Source organism: Gobius niger, assembly GCF_951799975.1.
Source record: "Gobius niger genome assembly, chromosome: 19".
In the NCBI taxonomy this organism is placed as follows: Eukaryota; Metazoa; Chordata; class Actinopteri; order Gobiiformes; family Gobiidae; genus Gobius; species Gobius niger.
In genome coordinates, this window is record NC_136870.1 from 21951497 (window position 1) to 21973946 (window position 22450).

General features: G+C 42.1%; 1 protein-coding gene across 4 annotated transcripts in view; it reads right to left on the reverse strand.

The window, feature by feature from the left end:
- The window catches only part of usp54b (ubiquitin specific peptidase 54b), a 134372-nt gene that overhangs the window by 81005 nt on the left and 30917 nt on the right, over positions 1-22450 (reverse strand). For all 4 annotated transcript variants that reach the window (XR_013793899.1, XM_079577116.1, XM_079577117.1 and 1 more), the window contains 2 exons: positions 13195-13287; positions 607-741 (listed from right to left, as the gene is read on the reverse strand). Coding sequence is in view for 3 of the 4 variants with exons in the window: in XM_079577116.1 (XP_079433242.1) it covers positions 607-741; positions 13195-13287 (228 nt within the window). In the remaining variant the exon portion in view is untranslated. The remainder of the gene's footprint in view (positions 1-606; positions 742-13194; positions 13288-22450) is intronic.

The following is a 22450-nucleotide window of genomic DNA, read 5'->3' on the forward strand; positions in this document are numbered from 1 at the left end:
TTCACCCAAATGGGGCGGTAACCTTCTCAGTGACGTACAGTAGTTCAGTGTTTCCCAACCAGGGGTACGGGGACCCCTGGGGGTACTTGGAACTATATCATATTGAAAAAAAAATGGAAAATGTAACATAATTTTTATAGGAAAGGTACATTTTTCAGTAAAATGTGTTGCTTTGGGAGAATTTTAGGTTTATTTTGACTGCAACATTGTCCTTTTTCTTACAAATACCACTTTTAAGTAATTACTTTCTAAATAAACTACAACACCCTTGAGGTAGGGGGTACATGGTTGACCACTAAAAGGCCCAAGGGGTACGAAAGACAATAAACATTGGGAACCACTGCATTAGTTGTTGCTCCCAGAAAATCATCATTTTAAATCTCTATTTAAAGATGATGTTTTGTTCAAATCAAAGCTGAAACCTCAAACTATCTTTCCTCAAGTTATACGTCAAAAATATCAAGGTGTCCAAAAGACGTCCCTGTATGAAGCAGGGCCTTTAAGATTTAGCATTAGCCTCATTTGTCTCCCTGTTTCCTGTTGCACAGTGCAGAGGGCAGGTGTCACGGCCACACTGTGTGGCGGCAGATTGACCGCGTGACTCACGAAGCATTCCGCGGCGTCGTCCATGATGCCGAGCTGAAAGCGCTGCTCGTCCTGAAAGGTTTTGGCCAAAGCCGAGCGCAGCACGTCAGAGGGCAGCACCCGCTCACTGCTGTACTGGAACTGGGCAAAGATACTCTGCACACAGAACAAAACACACAATTTAGTTACTACCTCAGAGCATTTCTACTGTAAGACACCCACAGTGCAGTTTTACAGTGAGCGATCATTTTAGGCCCACTAAAAATGGTCCTGTAAACAACTTTTTGGTCTCAACCTTACAGATGAGAACCACGGATTCATGAAAGAAGCAGCTTCCTCTCTCAAATGTTAATGCTGCTGGATGTGTTTAAAACATACACTTGGCAATGCAAGACAAGCTTTATTTATGAAGCAACCTTTGTGCACAAATCCACAGTGCTTAAAGGAACAGGCCACTAGTTTTCCATACTGAGATATGTTCTGACCTGACCTTAGACCAGTAGATATGTACCCGACTGGTCTTTGTGCAGGGGCGGACTGGCCATATGTCCATTCTGGAAGAGCACAGAAGGACCACTGGCTCTAGGGCCTCTTACCCCCCGCCTTAACCAACCTTTACCCAAATCTAAAAGCTCAAAAGAACAGGATCAAAATAGCGACGAAAACGAGGATGAAAATGGGACAAAAATGTGCCCGGAAAAACAAAAGTGTGAAAAAAAATGTGGTGAAAACATGACAAAAAGCAGTGAAAAATCAACAAAAAAATGACGAAAAACAACGCAAAAGTGATTAAAAAGACAATGACAAAGCCTCAAAAAAGTAATGAAAAAACAACAAGATCATGCCAAAAAGTTCAAAAAGGTCTTAGTTTTCAAATGAGGCATTACACTGTTGCTCTCCAGTCGAGGAACTTTTTGATTTGGGTAAAGCCGAACTGGAGAAAATACACTCGGTTGGGTAAAGCAGGTGGTAAAAGGTTAACGTGTTTTTGTGCAAGTGCGCATTTACGCTCATTTGGGCCTGGCTGGTCAGAGTCCAGGGCCGTTTTCAAGTCCAAGTCCGCTCCTGTCTTTGTGCGTGCCTGTGGAAGAGCGTGGTCACTTCCAACTTCACCCCAAATGCTAACAACATCTTTGGTCGTTTTGCGTGACTGAGGGCACGCACAAAAACCAAACAGGTACGCATCAACTCGTCTAAGCTCAGGAAAGAACATATCTCAGTATGGAATAATGGAGGCCTGTTCCTTTAACAGAACACGATTCACATAAAATCACATTTAGAACACATGTAAAATAATTAGCACCAAAAAAAGCAAAAAAAATACTTTCAATGCCATGGATTCGAACACGGTCAGAGTTGAGGCCTGTCTCACATCTCTTGGAAGACAGTTCCAGATTTTAGTTGCAAAAACTGGAACAAAGCCTCACCATGTTTAGTTTTGACTTTGGACACCAGCAGGAGACCAGCACGTATCCAGAGGTGGTTGATAGAGCACATGCAACAGACATGCACTATGAATATTTGTACATAAACAGAGCTGCTTTTGGATCTCTTTTTTAGTTAATGAAGAAATTTAAACGTGGTCTTTTTTTTTTTGCAGTTCCAAACTCAATAAATCCGGCTAGTACAAGATAGGGCTGCTCGATTATGGAAAAAATAATACACGATTATTTTTGTCATAATTGAAATCACGATTATTCAAACAATTATTTGTATTTATTTTATTTATATATTTATTACTAAAACAAACTATGCTGAATAGTTTCTGCTTTCTGAACAGTCATAAAAGTACAAATGATTTCAAGGATGCCTTGATTAAGGAGAGGTCTCTGTTTCACACCTGCACAAGTAAACTGAGCAGCGCGGCCTGATGACATCATCACACAGTTTTTATGTCAGGCAAATGCATGAGCCATGGCAAGTGAAATGCGAAGGGAAAATAATCCCAGCGCCATGAAATAATGCAAGTCTACTTTGCAAAAAAAATTAAAAATTAAAATTAAATTAAAAAAATTTAAAATTTAAAAAAACAAAAACGTTTTTTTCCAGATTATGCTAATTTTGTAATCGTTTAGTGTAATAATCGAAATTGTAATTGAATTTCGGAGGCAGTATTAAAGTGGAGATGCGTAAAGAAAGCCTTATATTTTGAGAAAACGGGCCCTACTTTTTTTGTAACGTCTATATCTGTGCCTGTATATTTTTTCCCTCTTTAGCCACGGCTGTCTCCCTGAAAGTTAGCAACCATATTTAGATTATTAATCTTAATCTTTGGCCCCTTTTGTGCTTTTGTGTGTGAAAGGCAAGAGATCATCGCACTGTAGTTGTTATTGAAACCTCCGGGTGAGTTTGGTTTATTTTTTTACACTGAACAACTGATGAAACAGATGAAGACGTCTCACCTTAATTACCTAAATTCAAAATGGCATAATGTTCATCTCCTTGCATGAGCACATCTGCCTCGGGTGTGGATCTTTGTTGGATTTGATCTCTCTTGTCGCCGTGACTGACCCACATAAGCCACAGGTCCCGAAGCCTCATCTTAAATGGAGCTCTTTTGGTACAATCCCAGACCAAACACAACACAATACAGGCCCCCGAGCCCCGCTGGCCTCAATATCACCGAGTATCAATAATAGATGTCGTTTGTGGAGCACTTTTCCTCGACAGAAAAGCCTCAAAACGCCGTGTAGCAGCAAATTTGAAAGCAAACGTTTGCAGGGACGGGGGCCGCCGAGGTGCCGTCCACACAATCCAATCTAATCCTGGGATTTACAAATGAGTTTACCTGCCGACGGTTTGAGAAGACTGGAAACGGATGGAGATTTGGGCAGCATAAATAATTCAAAGTCATCTGTAATGCATTGAAAATGACCCCTGCTGATAGAAATCCTCTGAGAAACGTCGATAGCGATAACATTGCTCGCCCTGCTTCATGCCCGAAGTAGAAGGGGGAGGCTTCAGTTCACAAATGGTGGAAAAACGAAAAGTCAACCAACTTCAGCGTGAATTTCCTAAAGCACACGAACGATGTATGTTACTGCCAATTTCCAACAGTTGGCCGGGACGCGATTGTTTTCACTGAAGATGCCGATTTTCAACGTTTACACAACAACTCGGCGGGAAATGGCCATATGACGCGCTCCGGAGCACTATAAATACCAGCTGTAGGTAACCGCTCCAAACGCTCCAATGCGTCAGTACATGGTAGCGCAGTTACCACACAGACACATACAGTAATACTACTGAATCTTAGATATAAGTACTACATCGAAGAGTTGATATAGGGCAGTGGTTCTCATTTGGTGGGTTAAGATTACTGTTGATATTTTTTGTAGTTTGTGAGAGAAATCTGTGAAGAAATGAGGTTTAAATGTGGCTTTATGGGTCGCAGCTTGTTATGATACTTTGAAGGTGCGTCCCAACCACAGACATAATAAATAATAGACTCCTTACTCCTCCTGGAACATGCAAGCCCTACATGTTCCAGCATATCAACAATAATAGAAATCAGTTTGTTTGGTCGGTTGAGCGTTAAAACTACTGCGGCTCTTTGAGACCTTTGTTTGGGCTGAAACGGTCCGAAATGGCTCTTTTGTTTTCATGGGTGGAGGAATATACTTCATTTCTAAATGTTTAAACTCCGTATAGTCCCTTTAAAGCGTGTGCAACGTGCAATGCTATCTAATGGAAAACTAGCTTGTTTTGCTGCCCATATATGGAGGTACTGCTGCAATGGCGGGCAACATCAACCCCTAGTGTGGCCGTCATAAAGCACACGGGGCCAAGAATGTCAGATTCTAAATTTCTGAGAGTGAAATATTGCATTTCTTATATTTATCAAAATTAAGGAAGGAAAACACAGAGAACATACAGTACCGGTCAAAAGTTTGGAAACACTTTTTTATGTGTTGCTTTTTCTTTTATTTCAAGACTATTTCCATAAGTAGATTCTCACGGAAGGCGCACAATTATGAATGAACATATATGGAATTATAAAAAAGCAGCAAAAGCACTAGGTTTTCATCAGGGCTTAATGTGATATATTAACCCCTGATACAGGCCATTTAAGTATCCCCTTGTGCTGTTCATATTTGTTTGGAGTGCCTGGGCTTGCTACATTTTTGCAATTTGGATCCCTTTCCCAAGAGCATCTATACAAACGTTTGGACTATATTTGGACACCTAGAGTCATATTGCTTGTTTTGAACAAAAAAAAAACATTTCACAATGTTTTTTACTTCACAGATTTATTTGTAGGTTGTTTTAATTGAAATCCTATTAGTATTTGACCCATCCCTTAATGTTACTGATCTATTCTGTCAGGAGCAGTTACACAGATCCTCAAATCCATAGATCGTCACATGGATAATAACTTTTCAAGTATTGGCGATCAGTTTTCTAGACTGTGTGGCTTTGATGTTAATTCAATAACTTTACAATGTGCAAGGGCCGTAAAACTGTTGGGGAGAATTCTACATGTCAATTTATCATAATTTTTTTTTTTTTTTGGGGGGGGGGTGGATTTTTGGAAATCTGTTGAAGACAATTCAACAACAGAAGAGCCTCCGGAGGCAGTTTCCCCTCGGATGTGTAAACTTCAATAGACCTGTCGCCTATAGCAGCGCACACAGAGGAGGACAGTGAGTTCAGTACACTTAAGGGCCACACCGTGCATTATTAAAGACGGCCTTTAGCGTGATCTATGGCGTTGGTACGGCGGACGATTGCAGCTTTTACTCCGGTTAGAGATCTCTCCTCTGCTGCCCGGACCACGACTATGGCCAATGATGTCAATGTAACACAGGACAGGCGACAATGCAAGCAAATCTTATGTTTCAGGGTAGCATTAGAATTAGGAGGGGGAAAACATATCGATTTTCCGATATATCGCGATATTTTGCAGGTCGTTGCGATATCTTTTTATTCCGATATCGATACTTTTGATGGCGTCATGCATATTAATGAGGCAACAGCGCTCCACTGTTTTCAAAGTCAATATAGGCCAATAATGATGAAGAATTCAGCCAGGACAGCAGGGGGCAGCACTGCAGTTTGAAGCATTTGGACCAAACACTGTCGCACAAATAAATTACTTTTAATGATGTGTGTAAGTCAAGGATCATTTATAAAAGTGGCACAAAGCACATGAAAAGAAATGTAAATGATGAATAATATGTAGTATGTTAAAATAAAGGTTTAGATTATTTTTGTGCAATATCTCGATTATCGCAGTATCGGTGTATCGTGAGATAATCGTAAGCCACATATCGAATCGTGAGCTACCCAGAGGTTCCCACGCCTAATTAGAATACATGTTTTAACCTCTTAACTCCCACATACAACAAGCAGTCTCCAGTTTGGCCTGACCCAAATCTAAAAGCTTGTTGAAAAAAAGTGTCAAAATATCGACAAAAAGTGACAAAAACGTGACCAAAAAAGGGACAAAAATGCGACAAAAAGTGACGGAAAAAAAAGCAATGGAAAAATGTCAACCCAAGGAAATAGACCTGTTTAGATGAGTTTTGTAGGTCTTAGCTTTCAAATGAGGCGTTACATTGGCCTAATAGGCTGCCACCTTTTAGATTTGGGTGAAGCTGAACTGGAGAAAACAAACTCGGTTAAGGTGGGGGTTAAAAGGTTAAAGCAGTACTAAGTAACACATGCCCCTAGAGGCCATAAGTGCCACTGCAGGTGTTGCAGCATGTTACGTTTTTTTACTCATTAATTGTCCGTGAGAGTAAATACTACGCTGACAGAAATGACAAAGTGAGAGAGGGATTTTGTACATCCAATTACACAATGGAGATTTTTTTTTTTTGCACTCAAACTCGTGTAACTGTAAATTATACCGTTTAAGTGCAGCTAGCTTTGCCCGTTAGCTTCTTCTTCGTGATTCTATTAGTGTGTACTGGGGCTCCGACCCGTGGGCAGCAAAGTTACAATTGTGTTTTTTTTCTGGCCGGAGAGATGAAAGACCCCCAATCATCCCACTAACACTTGTATTACCCCCAGAGGGCCTACGGAAAGGATTTATTAAGGTAAACTTTCAAAGGTTCACCAATATAAAAAATGAGGAAGGAAAATAGAGAATTCTCTTTCTTTCTTTTCATATTGTTTTGACATAATAATCCATTGGCATTGTTTGCCAGTTCACCCTAACATGGCAGATTTCTAATGTAACATCCCAATTCAAAACCTTTAGCAAAATAAAATCTATCCACAAGCCGCGTAAACCGATGACCAAAGAGGAATCTCAAAATCCCAAGCTCCTCCTGTGGTTTAGCTCTTCCAGGACGCTTCTGTCTAAACACACTGCGTTCTCCGGTTCGAGCGGTGAAAGTAGTGCATCTGCTCTTGGCGCTTGATACGAGGCGCTCCCGTTATAAAACAATAGGCCCCAGTGGCTCCGGGTTGGCAGTGGGACAGGTACAATGCAGTCGTGCTGACAGTGTGTGTGCCTGCACTCTCTGCAGCAATGCGCCAACCAGAGCAGAGGGGGGTATACCCTACAAAAAGAGAGCGAGCGAGGGAGGGAGCGAGGGGGGGGGGGGGGGACTGATCGAGGGGTGTGTATCTGAACAGGAGAGACCCGGTCCGGCCCGACTTCCGAATCCATTCATCTCCCTCATCTCTCCTTTCGCCGGGACGTCCCAGAAGCCTCTGCTCTGTGGTGGTTGGTTGGTCATTGTCTGTTTGGCGGGGGGAGAGCAAACCGCAATCCCCTAAAGTCCAAAATGGCTGCTGTTTGTTTTGAAACGGAAAGTGCCCAGTGGTGTTCCCAGGGTTATTTTTGCTTTAGCGGATACAGTGTTCTCATGACAGGCCTGGTGCAAACGGACGTCTGTTTCCCGTTCAATGAAAGAAAGACGAGCGGGATCAGCATAAGTCACAGTCACACTTTCCCACACTTTCAATGATAGTAATTAGCAAATTACAAAGGCTGCAATTATGTATGCAATATGAAGCTCGCCTTATGATGTGTTTTAAATCAAGAGACACCTACATCCTACAATCACTTCTACGCATCCAAATTCTCCTCTTTAATTGCTGACCTACATTCGGTTTTCTATTTCCCCCCCCGTGTGTAGTTTTATTGCTCTATTATATACGGCCTTGGAGATTTTATGGCCTCAAACTGTGTGTTCAGAACAACCATCCTCTGTTCAAGCGCAGTGACAGGGCGCTTAATGCCAGTTGACAGAGAAAATGGAAGCTCAACACATCCACAATACCTTTGATTCTGAACGCCCACAGACACCAACGCGCACGGAAGATTTGCCATTTTTCTGTCTTTCTCCACCTCCCCCCCCTTCTCTTCTTTCCTCGCTCCCTCCCTGTCTTCCCTTTCTCCCTCTGTCTATTCTCTTACGCTCTCTCTCATCATTTCTCTCCTTTCCCCTCTCTTCCATCCCTGTGCTCAGTCTCCAGTTCCATTCCTGACCCGGGTGGGACCTTTCTGTGTGTATAATGGAGCGTAATAATAGAAATGGCCAAAGTGAAAATACTACTGGGTACTTTGGGTTGCCTTATGGCCGAAAAAAGTTGTACATACTGACATTGTGTCCTTGAGCAAGGCACTTCATCCAATCCTGCCGATCAGAAAAGTAAATTGTGATATTTTTTTGAAGGCACTATTGGCATTAAATTCAGAGAAATCTATCAATTGTTCACTTGTTGCTCTTTGACAACTAAAACACAACAAAACCACCATAAATGGAAATGCGCCTGCCTGTGGCTGCAGTCCGGTGAGGCGTGTTTACATGCATGAGTCATGTTTGTTCATGAAGTTTCCATTAGGTAGCGTCATCTATGTCTATCTATATTTATCTACCTCTCACTATTTATGTCTATACATCGGTCTACCCCATCTACCTACCTATCTATCTATCTATCCATTTATCTCTCTATCTCCTCTCTCTCTCTCTCATCTATTTTCTCTCATTCACTCCCCCTCATTCCATTCTTACCTCTTTCCCACTTTCTACCTTTATCCCTTCTTATCTCTCTTTCCCTCTCTCACTCCCTCCTCTCTCTCTCCTCTCTTAATCCCTCCCCATCACTCTCTCTCTCTCTCCATCTCTCTCCCTCCCTCCCTCCCTCCCTCCCTCTCCCCATCTCCCTCCCTCCCTCTCTCTTTCCGTTCCATCACTCCCTCCCTCTCTCTCTCCGTTCCATCACTCCCTCGCCCTCTCTCTCTCCCTCCCTCTCTCTCTCTCCCGCTCTCTCTCTCTCTCTCCCTCTCCCATCTCTCTCTCTCCATCTCTCTCCCTTCCTCTCTCTCTCTCACATTCTCTCTCTCTCCATATCTCTCCCTTCCTCTCTCTCTCCCTCCCATTTTCTCTCTCTCCATCTCTCTCTCCCCCTCTCTCTCCCTCCCTCACCAATTCTCTCTCTCTCCATCTCTCTCCCTCCTCCTCTCTCTCTCTCCCTCCATCTCTCTCTCCCTCCCCATCTCTCTCTCCACCTCTCTCTCCCTCCACCTCTCTCCCTCCATCTCTCTCTCCCTCCACCTCTCTCTCTTCCTCCCCATCTCTCTCTCTCCATCTCTCTCCCCCTCTCTCTCTCCCTCCCCATCTCTCTCCCCCTCTCTCTCTCCCTCCCCATCCCTCCCTCCATCTCTCTCCCTCCCCATCCCTCTCTCTCCCCATCCCTCCCTTCCTCTCTCTCTCTCTCCTCTCAGCGTGGGCTCCTGCAAGCTCAGCTGTTTCTGTCGGCCAATTAATTACAGAGAAGCGCTAGAGACCGAGCAGCCGTGGAGGACACACACTATGAAGTACACACATGCGTACTTCCTCTCCAGATCCCTTTTTTTTTCTTTTTTTTTTTACATCACGGCGAAGGAAATTTGTCATCATTGACGCAACAAATGGTGCTGCTGGAGAGACGCCGCATAGGCCGGGTTCATTAAGATCGCAGCACTTCATCTTGAGATTGGGACCATCATTGAACACATGAAGGAGTCATTGGTGAACATTATGTCGTGGCATTTTGCGCTCATTTTACAGCCGCGCAGACTGAGTAATCCCCGTGATGGGGGAAGGATACAGAAACATCAGGGCCGCGATGGTGATTATCATCGAATTTACGAGTGAGCAACACATGAAAAGTGGAAATTTATTGTGTGAGAAGATATTATTTTCTAAATGCAGGTAAAGTCCCTTAAAGTGGCACAAGAATGAGTCTTATTGTTTGTGGTGCCTCAGTATTGATGCTTAAAATCTGAAAAGAAAAAGCAGTAAGGAGTGAAAGACTTGACTGGTTAGGATTATGAAATGGCCTGGAGCACCCTCTGCAGGCAGTAGTGAGTATGGCATGTTATAAACCAGTGAAAACAAGCTTACACTTTCAGCTGACTGCCAGTGTTAATTTCGTCGACTAAAATATTTAGTCTTAATTTTAGTCAAAGTGTTATTTTTGACGACTAAAATTGGACTAAGACTAGATTAAAAGTTTCTCATGAGACTAAAACTATGACTAAAATGTCCAGATATTTTAGTCGACTAAAATAAGACTAAATAAAAATGAAACGGAGAGACTAAAATCATCCAAACTTCTATTGACCGTCTGAAAGAGCCTCAGATCATGTAAATTCACTGCCAAAGGATCAGCTCTTTGTTCATGTGGAGCAGCTCCATGAAGCAGAGGAACAAGATTAAATATGATTATAAAGATTATTATAAATGCAAAGTCGACTAAATTCGTCTTAATTTTAGTCGACTAAAACTAGACTAAAATTGAAGATATTTTTTTTGACTAAAACTAGACTAAAATCGAATTACATTTTCGTCGAGACTAAAACTAAATTAAAATATGTTGTCAAAATGAACACTGCTGACTGCATGCTGGCTGATCAATGGCGGTGTGTTGAGACGCATTTAGTAATAATGTGCCACATTTTAATGAGAAACTCCCAACTCCCCTCACTGCAATCTGTAAAAAATTGACTTTTAAGTGTCTACTGTAAATAGGGCTGGGCCGGTTTGGATTGTTTTCTTTTTAATCAAGAAATTCCTGCAGTTTCGCGATATACCGCTCATTGCCGCCAGAAGCGCTTCGAAGATGTGGGCGGACACATTTGAAGAGGGGGGGTGGGCTAACCAAGCACCTGAGACGCTGTGTTCCTGCTAGACCTGGTGCTTTATGAGAAACTCAGTGAATTAGGCTCTTATGAGATGACGCACTCATGTTTGCTGATCATTTATTCAGCTTCTGCCTCTTAACTCCGACCATCACAAAGAAACATCTCTGCACTTGTATCTTCACAATTCCCACAAATGCAGTAAATAGAGAAAGGAAGCAAACATTTACCTATCAAATGAATTGTTTTGATATTATAGGGGCTAGATACAAATTGGCGATTTTATACACACTACTGCCACCTCAGGTCATACGTGTAACTGCACCTTCTATATTAAGCTCATGCATGACGGCAATTCAGACCCGAAGTAACACCTTTTTGAGTGACAGGATTTTAGAGGCAGTTGTGATAAATAGGTCTGGGCTCACTCTACACCTCAGGACATTACTGGAACATGTAGGGGGAGGATAATAAATCATTTTAACATTTTTAAACTTTATATAGTCCCTCTAAAATCCTGCACTGTCACTCAAAAACGCGTTCTTTCTGGTCCGAATTGCCGTCATGCGCGAGCTTAATATAGAAGGTGCAGTTACACGTATGACCTGAGGTGGCGGTAGTGAGTATAAAATGGCAAACTTGCATCTAGCCCCTTTAAGGAAGCTTTATGAATGACCGAAGTGAAAATACAACTGGGGACGACAGGCTGAGGTTCGAATCCATGTACCTGCTCCTGCAGGTACATGCTGACATTGTGTCCTTGAGCAAGGCACTTCATCCAACCCTGCCAATCAATAAAAAGTCGACTGTGATATATTTTTGAAGGCAGTATTGGCATTCAATTCGTAGAAAGCGATCCATTCTTGTTACTTTCTCCAAAACCAGAGCTTCTGTTTGTAAAAGCGAAGGTAGGTTTATTCTGTAAGACATGGCCCCGAGTGCTTTGCAAACTGATCTAAGCTTTATAATGCCACTGACTGCAAAATTTGGACTTTGGAGTGGTTGGTTCCAGTGCGATTTCCACTTCAGATGGATGATGTTGTTCCACCCGATCCTGATTAAATGTCAATGAAATGTCACAAAGCTCGGGGCTCTCACTGTCTTTTCCCCCTCTACAATTAAATACAAAAGAACCCTCCCACTCCACTCCACTGATGAGGCTGACACCAGGCAAACGCCAACAGCGCCCGGAACTGTGGGGAAGCCTAAAGGAGGGAAGAGTGGGGAAAATGTACTCATGCACTGTTCTTTTAAATTTAATTTATTAAACACTTATGGTCATGTTGCTTTTTTAATTGTCAGGTTTTCTTACCGGACGTGGCAGTAGTTTAGTTTCGATCACTGTACACATTCGCTGTGGCATTGTTTCAATAAACTGCAAAGTCAAAAGATCCAGTTTTGCTTTCATTTTTCGCCTCAATCTTGCATTGATGATGGGAAAGTGTGACCACTGCACAAAGCCTTCTCCAGCACATCCCAAAGATTCTCAATGGGGTTAAGTCTCATGCTCCTTGAATCACTCTTTCTCAATGTTAGCCCGATGAATCCTGATTGAGTCGCCAAGCTAAATGTAAAACGCATGGTTTGTGGAAAGTGCAAAGCAAAAGATCATTCATGTAGTAGGGGAACTAACCCTGACAGAGCTTAAAGGGATATTTCAGGATTTTTGACATAGGGCCTAATTTCCTAGTTATCCAGAGTGTTATTGAGAGATTTTTTATTTATTTTTAATTCATGCAGCCTTTATATTTGAAGAGTTTAGTTAGGCTAGTGCTAGGCTAGCGCATGTCTATGGTAACTAGTAGCCTGCATTAAAAACAGTCTGACTCGCTCCACAGTGCACCTGAGGCAAATCACTTATAACACCAGACGACCCATATAAATGTCTGTGTCGATAGAATATTTATAACCATTTTGCATTTAAAATAACTTATATTTGCGCAGCATCCGCTTCCTGGTTGTAAGCTACGCAGTGGCAAAGTGATCTGCTCGGTTACCGGATCTACATTAGTTTGTTTACCTGCGGCCGGCATTACTACACGTGGAATTCACAAAGGAGCTTTCTACAAATCAGATATGGCAACGTTTGGAGGACGACCCCATGATTTTGAAGAGGTTTTTAATGCAGGCTACTAGTTACCATAGACATGCGCTAGCCTAGCACTAGCCTAGCACCACTAAACTCTTCAAATATAAGAACTGCAAGAAAAAATATCTTCAGAAATCAACAACACTTTGGATAACTAGGAAATGAGGGCCTATGTCAAAAATCCTGAAATATCCCTTTAATAATAATACAGATAAGTAAAAAAGTAGTCCTCACAAGTGCTCAAGATAAAGGGCAAAGCGCCGGGTAAAATGTGCAACCCAAAGACAACTGTTGTTGAAAACCAGATTTATCCAACAATCAGACACTAAACATTTGTCTGCACGTGTCCTAATCGAGCTAAAACTCCGCACTTCCCACCGTTTGCCCCAAACCAAGTCATATCTTCAGCATTAAGGAAGTATGTGAGCGTGTTTTCTACCTTGAGAGCGCAGAAGATGCAGGAGTCCTCCATGCACTTGTGCGTGGTCAGCTGTCGGAAGCTCCTCCGGAAGATGTCCAAGTGCCACAAAACCTGCAAACAGCCCCAAACACACAGCGCTGTCACGATCAATGCCATTAATATTTCATCCGCGAGCGAGCTGCAAATCTCCAAGGCTTCAGAAGAAACTTTGTTAAGCTTCGCTCTGTGCAAATACTGCGCAAAGCGTTACCTCTTAAAGGAAACAGAGATATATTAAATGTACCTGAAGCTTAAGGTGAGACACTGCAGGAGAACAGAAACATTGAATCTAGAGATATCAATTTGAAACTTTTGCGGTGGATTACTGATTTGTAAATTAGGGGGAAAAGGTATTGCACGTTTTCTGTCATTTTAAGTTTTCATATAAAAATATGGCATTTTATGCATAAACATTTTTTTTATTGAAATCTAAATACTAGATAGAGCCAGGTTTAAATTTAAATTTTGTCGATATATTAGCTACAAAGATTTTTTTCAGTGGAGATATTTTTTTCAATGAGTTATTTCTCAGTGGAAAACCTTTTTTTTTTTTTTTTGCAGTTCAAAGCGCAATAAAACAGACTAAGAATTACAATGTAATGTAATATGACATATGACCTTTAGGATTAGGGTCTTATTACATCACGTACCTGCAAAATACTAATACACATTATTCCATTGTGTATCTCACCCACAGGTACAAGTTATTACACATTGTTACAAAGCCCATTACATTGAACTAAATTTGGCAAGTAGAATATATCAAGGGTAGTGTAAAATAGAGCGCCAGATCTTGTGCTGGCGCACGGACGGGGAAATGGCAAATGATTTTCCCAGTGGCGGAGCGATGTGAGGGGGGAGCCACTTGTGAGAGGAAGTCACGAGAGGAGGTGACTGCTCTGATGGGGACACCGCTGACATTCTTGTGTTCTTCCTTAAACCTTTGGCTCTCACAGGTCAAACTAAAAACTTCATTAACCCATCGTGAGCTTAACAATGTTCATGTCTCGAGAGAGAAAGAGCTACAGCGTCCGCTGTGGCGCGGATTGGCCGGTTTGACGTGAACGCAAAACAAAACAAATGCACATGTTCACCCCCCACTCCCCAACAACCCCTCCCCCGACCACGGAGGCAATCTGGTTGGAGGAAAAAGTGTGTCTCCACCCACTTAAATGGGCTAAGTCTGGAGTTGCAAGAAAAATCCTGAAATATCCCTTTAAAATCTAAATTGTCATTTTTTTTAACATATAACTTTTGGGTTTGCATCATCAAATAATCGGCTTGAATCAAAACGAGCACCTTTTTCCATTCACAGCCGCACATCACATTTTACTACATCCAGAAATCTCCTCAGAATTACAGACATTTACGCTCAAAAGCTACAGGGAACATTTCCACAGGTTATACCAGACTGAAACGCCTTTTAAAAAACAAAACAAAGATATCCCTCTATCCGCCTCAGAGGAAGAACAAAGGCGGAGGATCCAAAGCGCTCCTTTCCCTGTCCTCTGGGCCTCTCCGTGGGATAATTAGAGAAAAGAGCCGTTGTAGCGCTGGTTGCGGAGCTGAGAGATAATATTGACACAGCGCTGTCCCTCGGGCGGCTGCTTCACAGAGCTACAGCCGACCGCACGCCCACGCACAGCCGACTCTGCGGCCCGCCAGATGAGCCGCAACCAAATACAGCGCTGCTACATTATCGATTTCTGTTCCACAGTAAATGGCTGAGGTTCTAGGTATCAATGCGCTCCAAAAATATATATCTACATGAGTTTAAATGTCTCAAATTGAGCATGATAATTAGAATTGAGTCAGTAATTTGGCATAGACTATTTCTGTTGAGATGTTTTAACTTGTTTCATTACATTTTGTCTTAATTCCAGAGTATTTTATTTGCCAATGGGGTAAGAATATTTTGACTTGTCCCATTGGAAGTTTTACTTTATTATTTCAAGTGAGATTACCTGAGAACAAGTCTGAAATGTCATCAAACATGCAAATTACATTAGTCAAAACTACTCAAAACAGGATTAACATTCTTAATTCAAGTCATTTAAACTCACATTGGACAAATGATCATCTTAAAGCGACTATACGGAGTTTAAAAATGTTAATACTAAGTATTTTCCTCCCCCTACATGTTCCAGCCATGTCCTAATGTGTAGAATGAGCTCAGACCTGTTCACCATAACTGCCTCTAAAATCCTCGGAAAGTTGTGGCAATAAGATGTTTTCTCTGATCTAAGACCAGACAAAATCTACTCAAACTTTAGATTTAATCTCTTAATCCAATTTCTTCCGTAAAATTAAAGTGTGGACTACATATGGTGAAGCTTTGTTTCCTTTCTATGCTTTTCAATCAAGGATCTCACCCCCTGAAAGTCGTTGCTGTGAGACCTCAATATGAGAGCTCTATATGAGACCTCTATAGGAGACCTCAATATGAGACCTCTATAGGAGACCTCTATAGGAGACCTCTATAGGAGACCTCAATATGAGACCTCAATATGAGACCTCTATAGGAGACCTCTATAGGAGACCTCTATAGGAGACCTCTATAGGAGACCTCAATATGAGACCTCTATAGGAGACCTCTATAGGAGACCTCTATAGGAGAGCTCTATAGGAGACCTCTATAGGAGAGCTCTATAGGAGACCTCTATAGGAGACATCTATAGGAGACCTCTATAGGAGAGCTCTATAGGAGAGCTCTATAGGAGAGCTCTATAGGAGAGCTCTATAGGAGAGCTCTATAGGAGAGCTCTATAGGAGAGCTCTATAGGAGAGCTCTATAGGAGACCTCTATAGGAGACCTCTATATGAGACCTCTATATGGGACCTCTATAGGAGACCTCTATATGGGACCTCTATAGGAGAGCTCTATAGGAGAGCTCTATAGGAGAGCTCTATATGAGACCCCTATAGGAGACCTCTATAGGAGACCTCTATAGGAGAGCTCTATAGGAGACCCCTATAGGAGACCTCTATAGGAGACCTCTATAGGAGACCTCTATAGGAGACCTCTATAGGAGACCTCTATAGGAGAGCTCTATATGAGACCTCTATAGGAGACCTCTACAATAAACCTTGGTCAGTCGGGGCAAAAATGATCTCCCTGAATCGATACATATTTCAGTGTATTAACATAAAATAAGGTGGTTTTGTTTGAGAATGTTTCTCCCAAGAAACAACCTTCAGCTCAGTTAATTCCCTGTTTATTCTAATCAATTCACTAAGTTAAGTTATACTTTATTAACGCCCTTATAGGGAAATTCATTCTCTGCAACAGAACACATCCTCAATGCTGCTGGAGCGACCTGCAGGAGCAGTGGGCAGCCAGTCCCATCTCCAGATGTGGAGCCAGGCTAATGGTCAGAAACACCTGGCCGGTGGATTAACGTATTGTACATGTTTTCAGTGCTAGGGGAAACCGGAGGAAACCCACGTAGACACGGGGAGAACATGCAAACTCCAACACAGAAAGGCTCCGTCAAGGTGGGAATCGAACCCCTTCAACCTGTGAAGCACGAGCGCTAACCACTGCGCCACCGTGCCATATCCTCGTTCATTCCCAGACAGTTCCCATTAAATCCCATGAACCTTCTGACAACTGTATAGTCTCTAAATAATAAAGCCCTATCCCCAGATTGAGTTACTTTGTGTCCTCTGCGTCTGGCTACAAAGCATATTTTTTTAATCAATCTCGAACTTGCAGGCTCATTGTTCATATTTCTGTAAAAGAATTGCTCCCCTAAAGTTGCTTATACACTCTCCCCTGTGAAGAATCAGAAAGTTACAAAGACTGAAGGAAACCTATAGCAATGACTTTGGATCATGACGAAAAATTCATTCACTCGCTCTTTTAGGATTTGTAATCCAAAAACATCTGCTGCAGGGCCTTTAAAATCCTCATTCAGTCCGTCACACTTCATCCAGCACATACATATATTTGACGTCCATATCATAATTTGGATGCAATCACATGACTCATTTACCAGGTGTATCTGACACATTTTAACCCCTCCGTTGGAGCTTTCTTGAGTTATTATTCCCAGATAATCTTGTATATGATGTGCTATGGGCTTATCGGATACAACATTACTCATGCCCCTCACTTCATATTTGCCACTATAAGTGAAAAGAGTTTATTGTAACACCCTCCAGGACCAACAGAACCTCAGACCTGACTATTTTTTACACATTTTAGACCAATGCATGTAAAGAAGTGCATGTTGGGAGTTGTCAGGTGACTCGCCCTCCTGCCCCTCGTCGTCAGAGTGCGCAGTTTGGAAAAGCTTCTCTTTTCCATTGAAAGGATTTACAATGTTTTTTGCCTTTTCAGGACTTCTATTCTCACTCTACACCTCCCTAGAGTGACACTAGAGTTTTACCATTTCATTTCCCAAATCTACCCTGTGATCATTTGGTTGCTTTTGTGGAGTTTGTTTGTGTAGCAGACGCAAGCGGAACCTCCTTAACGGAACGCGCTTTTTAAGATTGTTTAGTTATTTCACAAATGTTCCAGACACTTCTAAACAACAAGATCAAAGTCGTGAGTGCTCTGAGGTGCTAGCTTCAATTCGGCAGAAACAAAATGCAGCTGTTGTCCTCGGTTTTGTAGCATTTACTGTTTTAGTTTAAGGGCTCACTGTTTTGCTAATGGTCTCGGCTATTGCATTGACTATGAGGGGCCGGTCTTGACCCAAGAGTCCCGGGACGATTTTTTTCTGCCAGTCCAGCCCTGCCTGTAACACGCTCCAAAAAAGGGCGGCTCTGCGTGTCCCGTTGGGAGTCGGCCCCGGGGGAAAACCCTCAGGACTCACCAGAGGGACCGTCTGCCGGAACGCCCTGAGGTGGAGGAGGGCGTCTGGGGAGGGGGAAACCTGGGGGCACGTCTGACACTTATGAGCCCTGTGTGTGAAATATGACAGCAACGAAGGAGACTAATCGGAATCGGAGGAGTCGCAGTAATGAAATCGCAACGTCGATTATTTATGGAGCCTTTTTTTAGTGCGTTTCTATATTTAGTTCTCTGCAGAGGATGTAGTAAAAAAAAAAAAAACTGCAAACCCTGTAGGCTAGACCTCTTCAAACACAGTCAGGAATGCATGTGATTCTAAATATAGCGGGGTTTCATCGTGTTTTAGTCTGCTTTCTAAATACACCTTGAAGAAACGAGACTATTCATCCTTTCTCCCAGTTTTAAAGGTGCATTATGCAACTTTTTATGGGGGAAAAAAGATGACATTTGTGCGTGTTTTACCTTGTAGTGACCCTGCGGCTGTGTGGGTGATCAGCATGACGCCTTTACTTTCCATCATGACGGTCGCTACAGCGCTCCAGGATCAATTGTTTGGTAGCTTTTCTGGTGAGAGGGTCGATCAGCAGTGAAAACCGTCCAAATAGTTGGTCCAGGAGCGTCCCAGGGAAAACTGTGATGGGAAGTAAAGGCGCCATGCTGACCACTCATACTGCTGCTGGGTCACTACAAGGTCAAAAACGCACTAATAACAACTTTTATTTACACATAAAAAGTTGCATAATGCACCTTTAACCCCTTGACGCTTGCATTTATTTCCAATTATACAAAAAATATATTATCAGTGTTTTTAGGTTTAGCTTTAGGTTTATTAAACATTGGCATAGCAGGAAAGAAAAACATGTTCAACCTGAAATGTGTCAATTATTATAATAGAAGAAGAACAACAATAGAAGCTTGTGGGATAAAAGATGTTTTTTTTTCTTCTTGGCTGCATATGGTCTTCGGTGCCTGAGTTCCAATGGAGGGGGCCTGAGTCATAAAGGTGTGCAGAGGAGAAGAACTGTCCTTCAGGATATTCTGGAGGGTCTGCGGTGTGGCCATGTCCCGCCTCTCACTCAGAGATTGGATTTGTTTTTGCTTTCAAGCCGATGCTAAATCCTTGCAGGAAGAGGTATGTCGTAAATTAGCGACACGCGGCGTTAAAGGAATAGGCCACCCTTTTTACATACTGAGATATATTCTTGCCTGAGCTTAGACGAGTTAATGTGTACCTGTCTGGTCTTCACGCGTGCCCTCAGTCACGTAAACACAGCACAGACGGCGTTAGCATTTAGCCTCTCCTCCTAATAATAATAATAACACCAGGAGTAGTTCGACATCCGTGCAGGAATATCTTCACTTCACTTCATCTGTGCGGACGCTGAACTACTCCTGGTATTATTACGCCTTACAATATAGTTCCCCTTTTTACCCGCTTAGAAAATCCACATTGTTCAATTTTGTGTGACTATACTTTATCGTGTAACACTTCACGTAACCATATTTAAATAGGGAAAACGTGGAAGAGCTTGGTAGCTTCTATCTTCACCTCGTTTGGAGCTATAGAGGAGAGGAGGAGAGGCTAAATGCTAACGCTCGTCTGAGCTCAGGTAAGAACATATCTCAGTATGTAAAAACGGTGGCCTGTTCCTTTAAGGGGTTAAGCAAATAGGATTCAAAGTACTCAAATTTGCTCAAAATGCAACTTTTGGACCAGAATGAAATCTTACGCTAACGATGTTTGTAAGAGATTTCACTGCAGTCATGGCTACAGTGCTGCAGTCTACAACCATGCAAAAGATCATACACTTTTACTGCAGAAATTCAGAGGAAATAGGATTCAAATGACCCAGTATTGACCCAAACAGGCACTGAATTGAAGTCTGAAGAGGTTTGTGTTGCAACAGATAATTTACTAAACCTCTTTGAAAGCCAAGACCTATAAAACCTATTTAAACAGATCTTTTTCCTCGCGTTGTTGCCGCGTTGTAGTCACCTGTTGTTGACATTCCTTTTCACTGCTTTTTTGTTGACTTTTTGTCACTTTTCTGTTTTGCTTTGTTGCTCTTTTGTGGCGTTTTTGTTGCTTCTTTGAGAACCACTAAGGCATGAATGTTTAAACTGTAAAACTGTCATGGAAGTGGACTTAGTAGAAAGCTGCCCAAGATGCTTTAAAGTAAAGAAATGCCCTCATATCCCCTTAATTTGACACTTTCTGTGTAGTTTTTCCTTCCTATCATCCTCAGCGCCGCTGTCTCAAACCTATAGCTGCGTTCACATTTAGCTTTTCAAATACTGCAAACGTCTAAATAGAAACACAGAGGCCTCCTAATTAGAAAACTTCATCAATGCGGAGTGCTCCCTACAGCTCCTGTAACTACTTTATTTTTACTTTTGTTTGCGCGCTCTGAACATGCTGAGTCTTACACTTTACCGTATAGCGCCTCATTAAAAGCCCACATCTACATAACCACAGGAAACTGCCTGTACTCCCCAGCACCACTGCAGCAGCGGGGGGCTAAGTGTCCTGCTCAAGGGCTCCCAAGACACGGAGAAAGGAGACGATTAACTTATTAGTGTTTGTATTGTACGGTTATAAACGTGTTGGACATGAGGCTTTGGTAGAGGTTTGAGTACATTTCCACAGAAGCGCCTTGTTAGAGGGTTTGACTGCATTGTAAAGTAAATATATAAAAAATAATTGTGCTATAGAAGAGGTAACTTAACCTTACAATGTGTAAAAAGGAAACTGTCAGTCATGTGTCCAAAGTTTTTGAACCAAGTGTTAAAGCAGAACTAAGTAAGTCATGCCCCTAGAGGCCATAAGCGCCACTGCAGGTGTCGTAGCATGTTGAGTTTTTCACTCATTAATTGTCCGTGAGAGTAAATACTACATTGAGAGAAAAAACAAAGGGAAAGAGGGATATTGTACATCCAATTACACAATGGAGATCATTATTTTCACTCAAACTTGGCTGTAAATACTGTTTATGTGGCGCTAGCCCACAGTTAGCTTTGCCCGCAAGCATGTTAGCTTCTTCTTCATGATTCTATTAGTGTGTATCGGTGACGCCAACCCGGAGGCAGCGAAGTTGCACTTGTGGTTTTCTGGCCAGAGACACCAAGGGGAGATGAAAGACCCTCCAATCATCCCATTCACACTTGTGTTACCCCCATAGGGACTACGGAAAGGATTTATTAAGGTAAACATCTGATCATTAAACTTCTTTATCACAAAAAAAAGATAATCGATATTCTTTAACAGCATTTCTCCTGAAATGTAAATACTGAGACCTTCAGTGGCTGGCCAATATTATTTCTTTCCTTCTGGTCCCAACCCTGTTTGGTTGATGCTAGTATTCGTAACGTTACTGTTAACTGTGACAATTTGTGACGTTAAACTCACTCCGCCAAGACATGTATCATTTCAGTATCAGATATTTGGAACGATTCCCGATCCAGTATTGTTTCCTGGATCGGCTGATGGAAGGTGGGGGGCTGTAATCTGGGGTATGGCAGATGAAGGGTCTTGTCCCGGGACACGACAGTCTGAACTACAATTCGGATGCTTGACCTTGGACAAACTTATCCTCAATACTATGAATATGTTATAACAGGCTCGCAATGTACAATTTAATGATGAATAATAGATCATTAAACGGCAAATTCCTTACAGTACACTACACCAGTGTTTCCAAACCAGAGGTACGGTGACCCCTGGGGGAACTTGGAACTACATCAGACGTTTTGCTGTAAAATCTATGGTTTTGAGAGCATTCTAGCTTTATTTTGAACACACAACATTGTCTTTTTACACATCAATCGAACGTATATGTGATCTCTTTCTAAAGAAACTGCAACACCCCTGAGGTAGGGAGTACACGGAGTATCAGTGAAGGATTCAAGCGGTCCACAGGGCAAAAAAGGTTGGAAATCATTGCACTACACTACTATACATAGCAAAAAATATGTTTTGTTTATTTATTTCTCCCGCGAACGCAAAGTGTCCAATGCAATTCATTTTTATTTCCACATTTAAAAGCACAAATTGTATATAATTATTAGGTTTTTGAATAAATACATTTGTCCTGATGCTAAACTACAAGGCTGTACATTCAGCATAACTTAAATTAAGACATACAAAGATAAAGCTTCAAAGCCAACATTAGATTCCAAGTATATAAGCCCAAAGTGGTCACACATTTAAGCCAAATAAAGCACTCATAACAAAACTAAACAATCACTCACTGTTGAACAACATAGAGCCAATACAAGTCAAACATACATTACTGCAACTACTAACAAGAACTCCATCAATCGGCAGCGTCTTCTCACTATTTCACACTCCTTTCCGGTCCCGTTTAGCTCCTGTCCCGCTAACTCTCTCCCCTCTCCCCCCCCCCTCTCTCTCTCTCTCTCTCCTCCCTCTGTGCA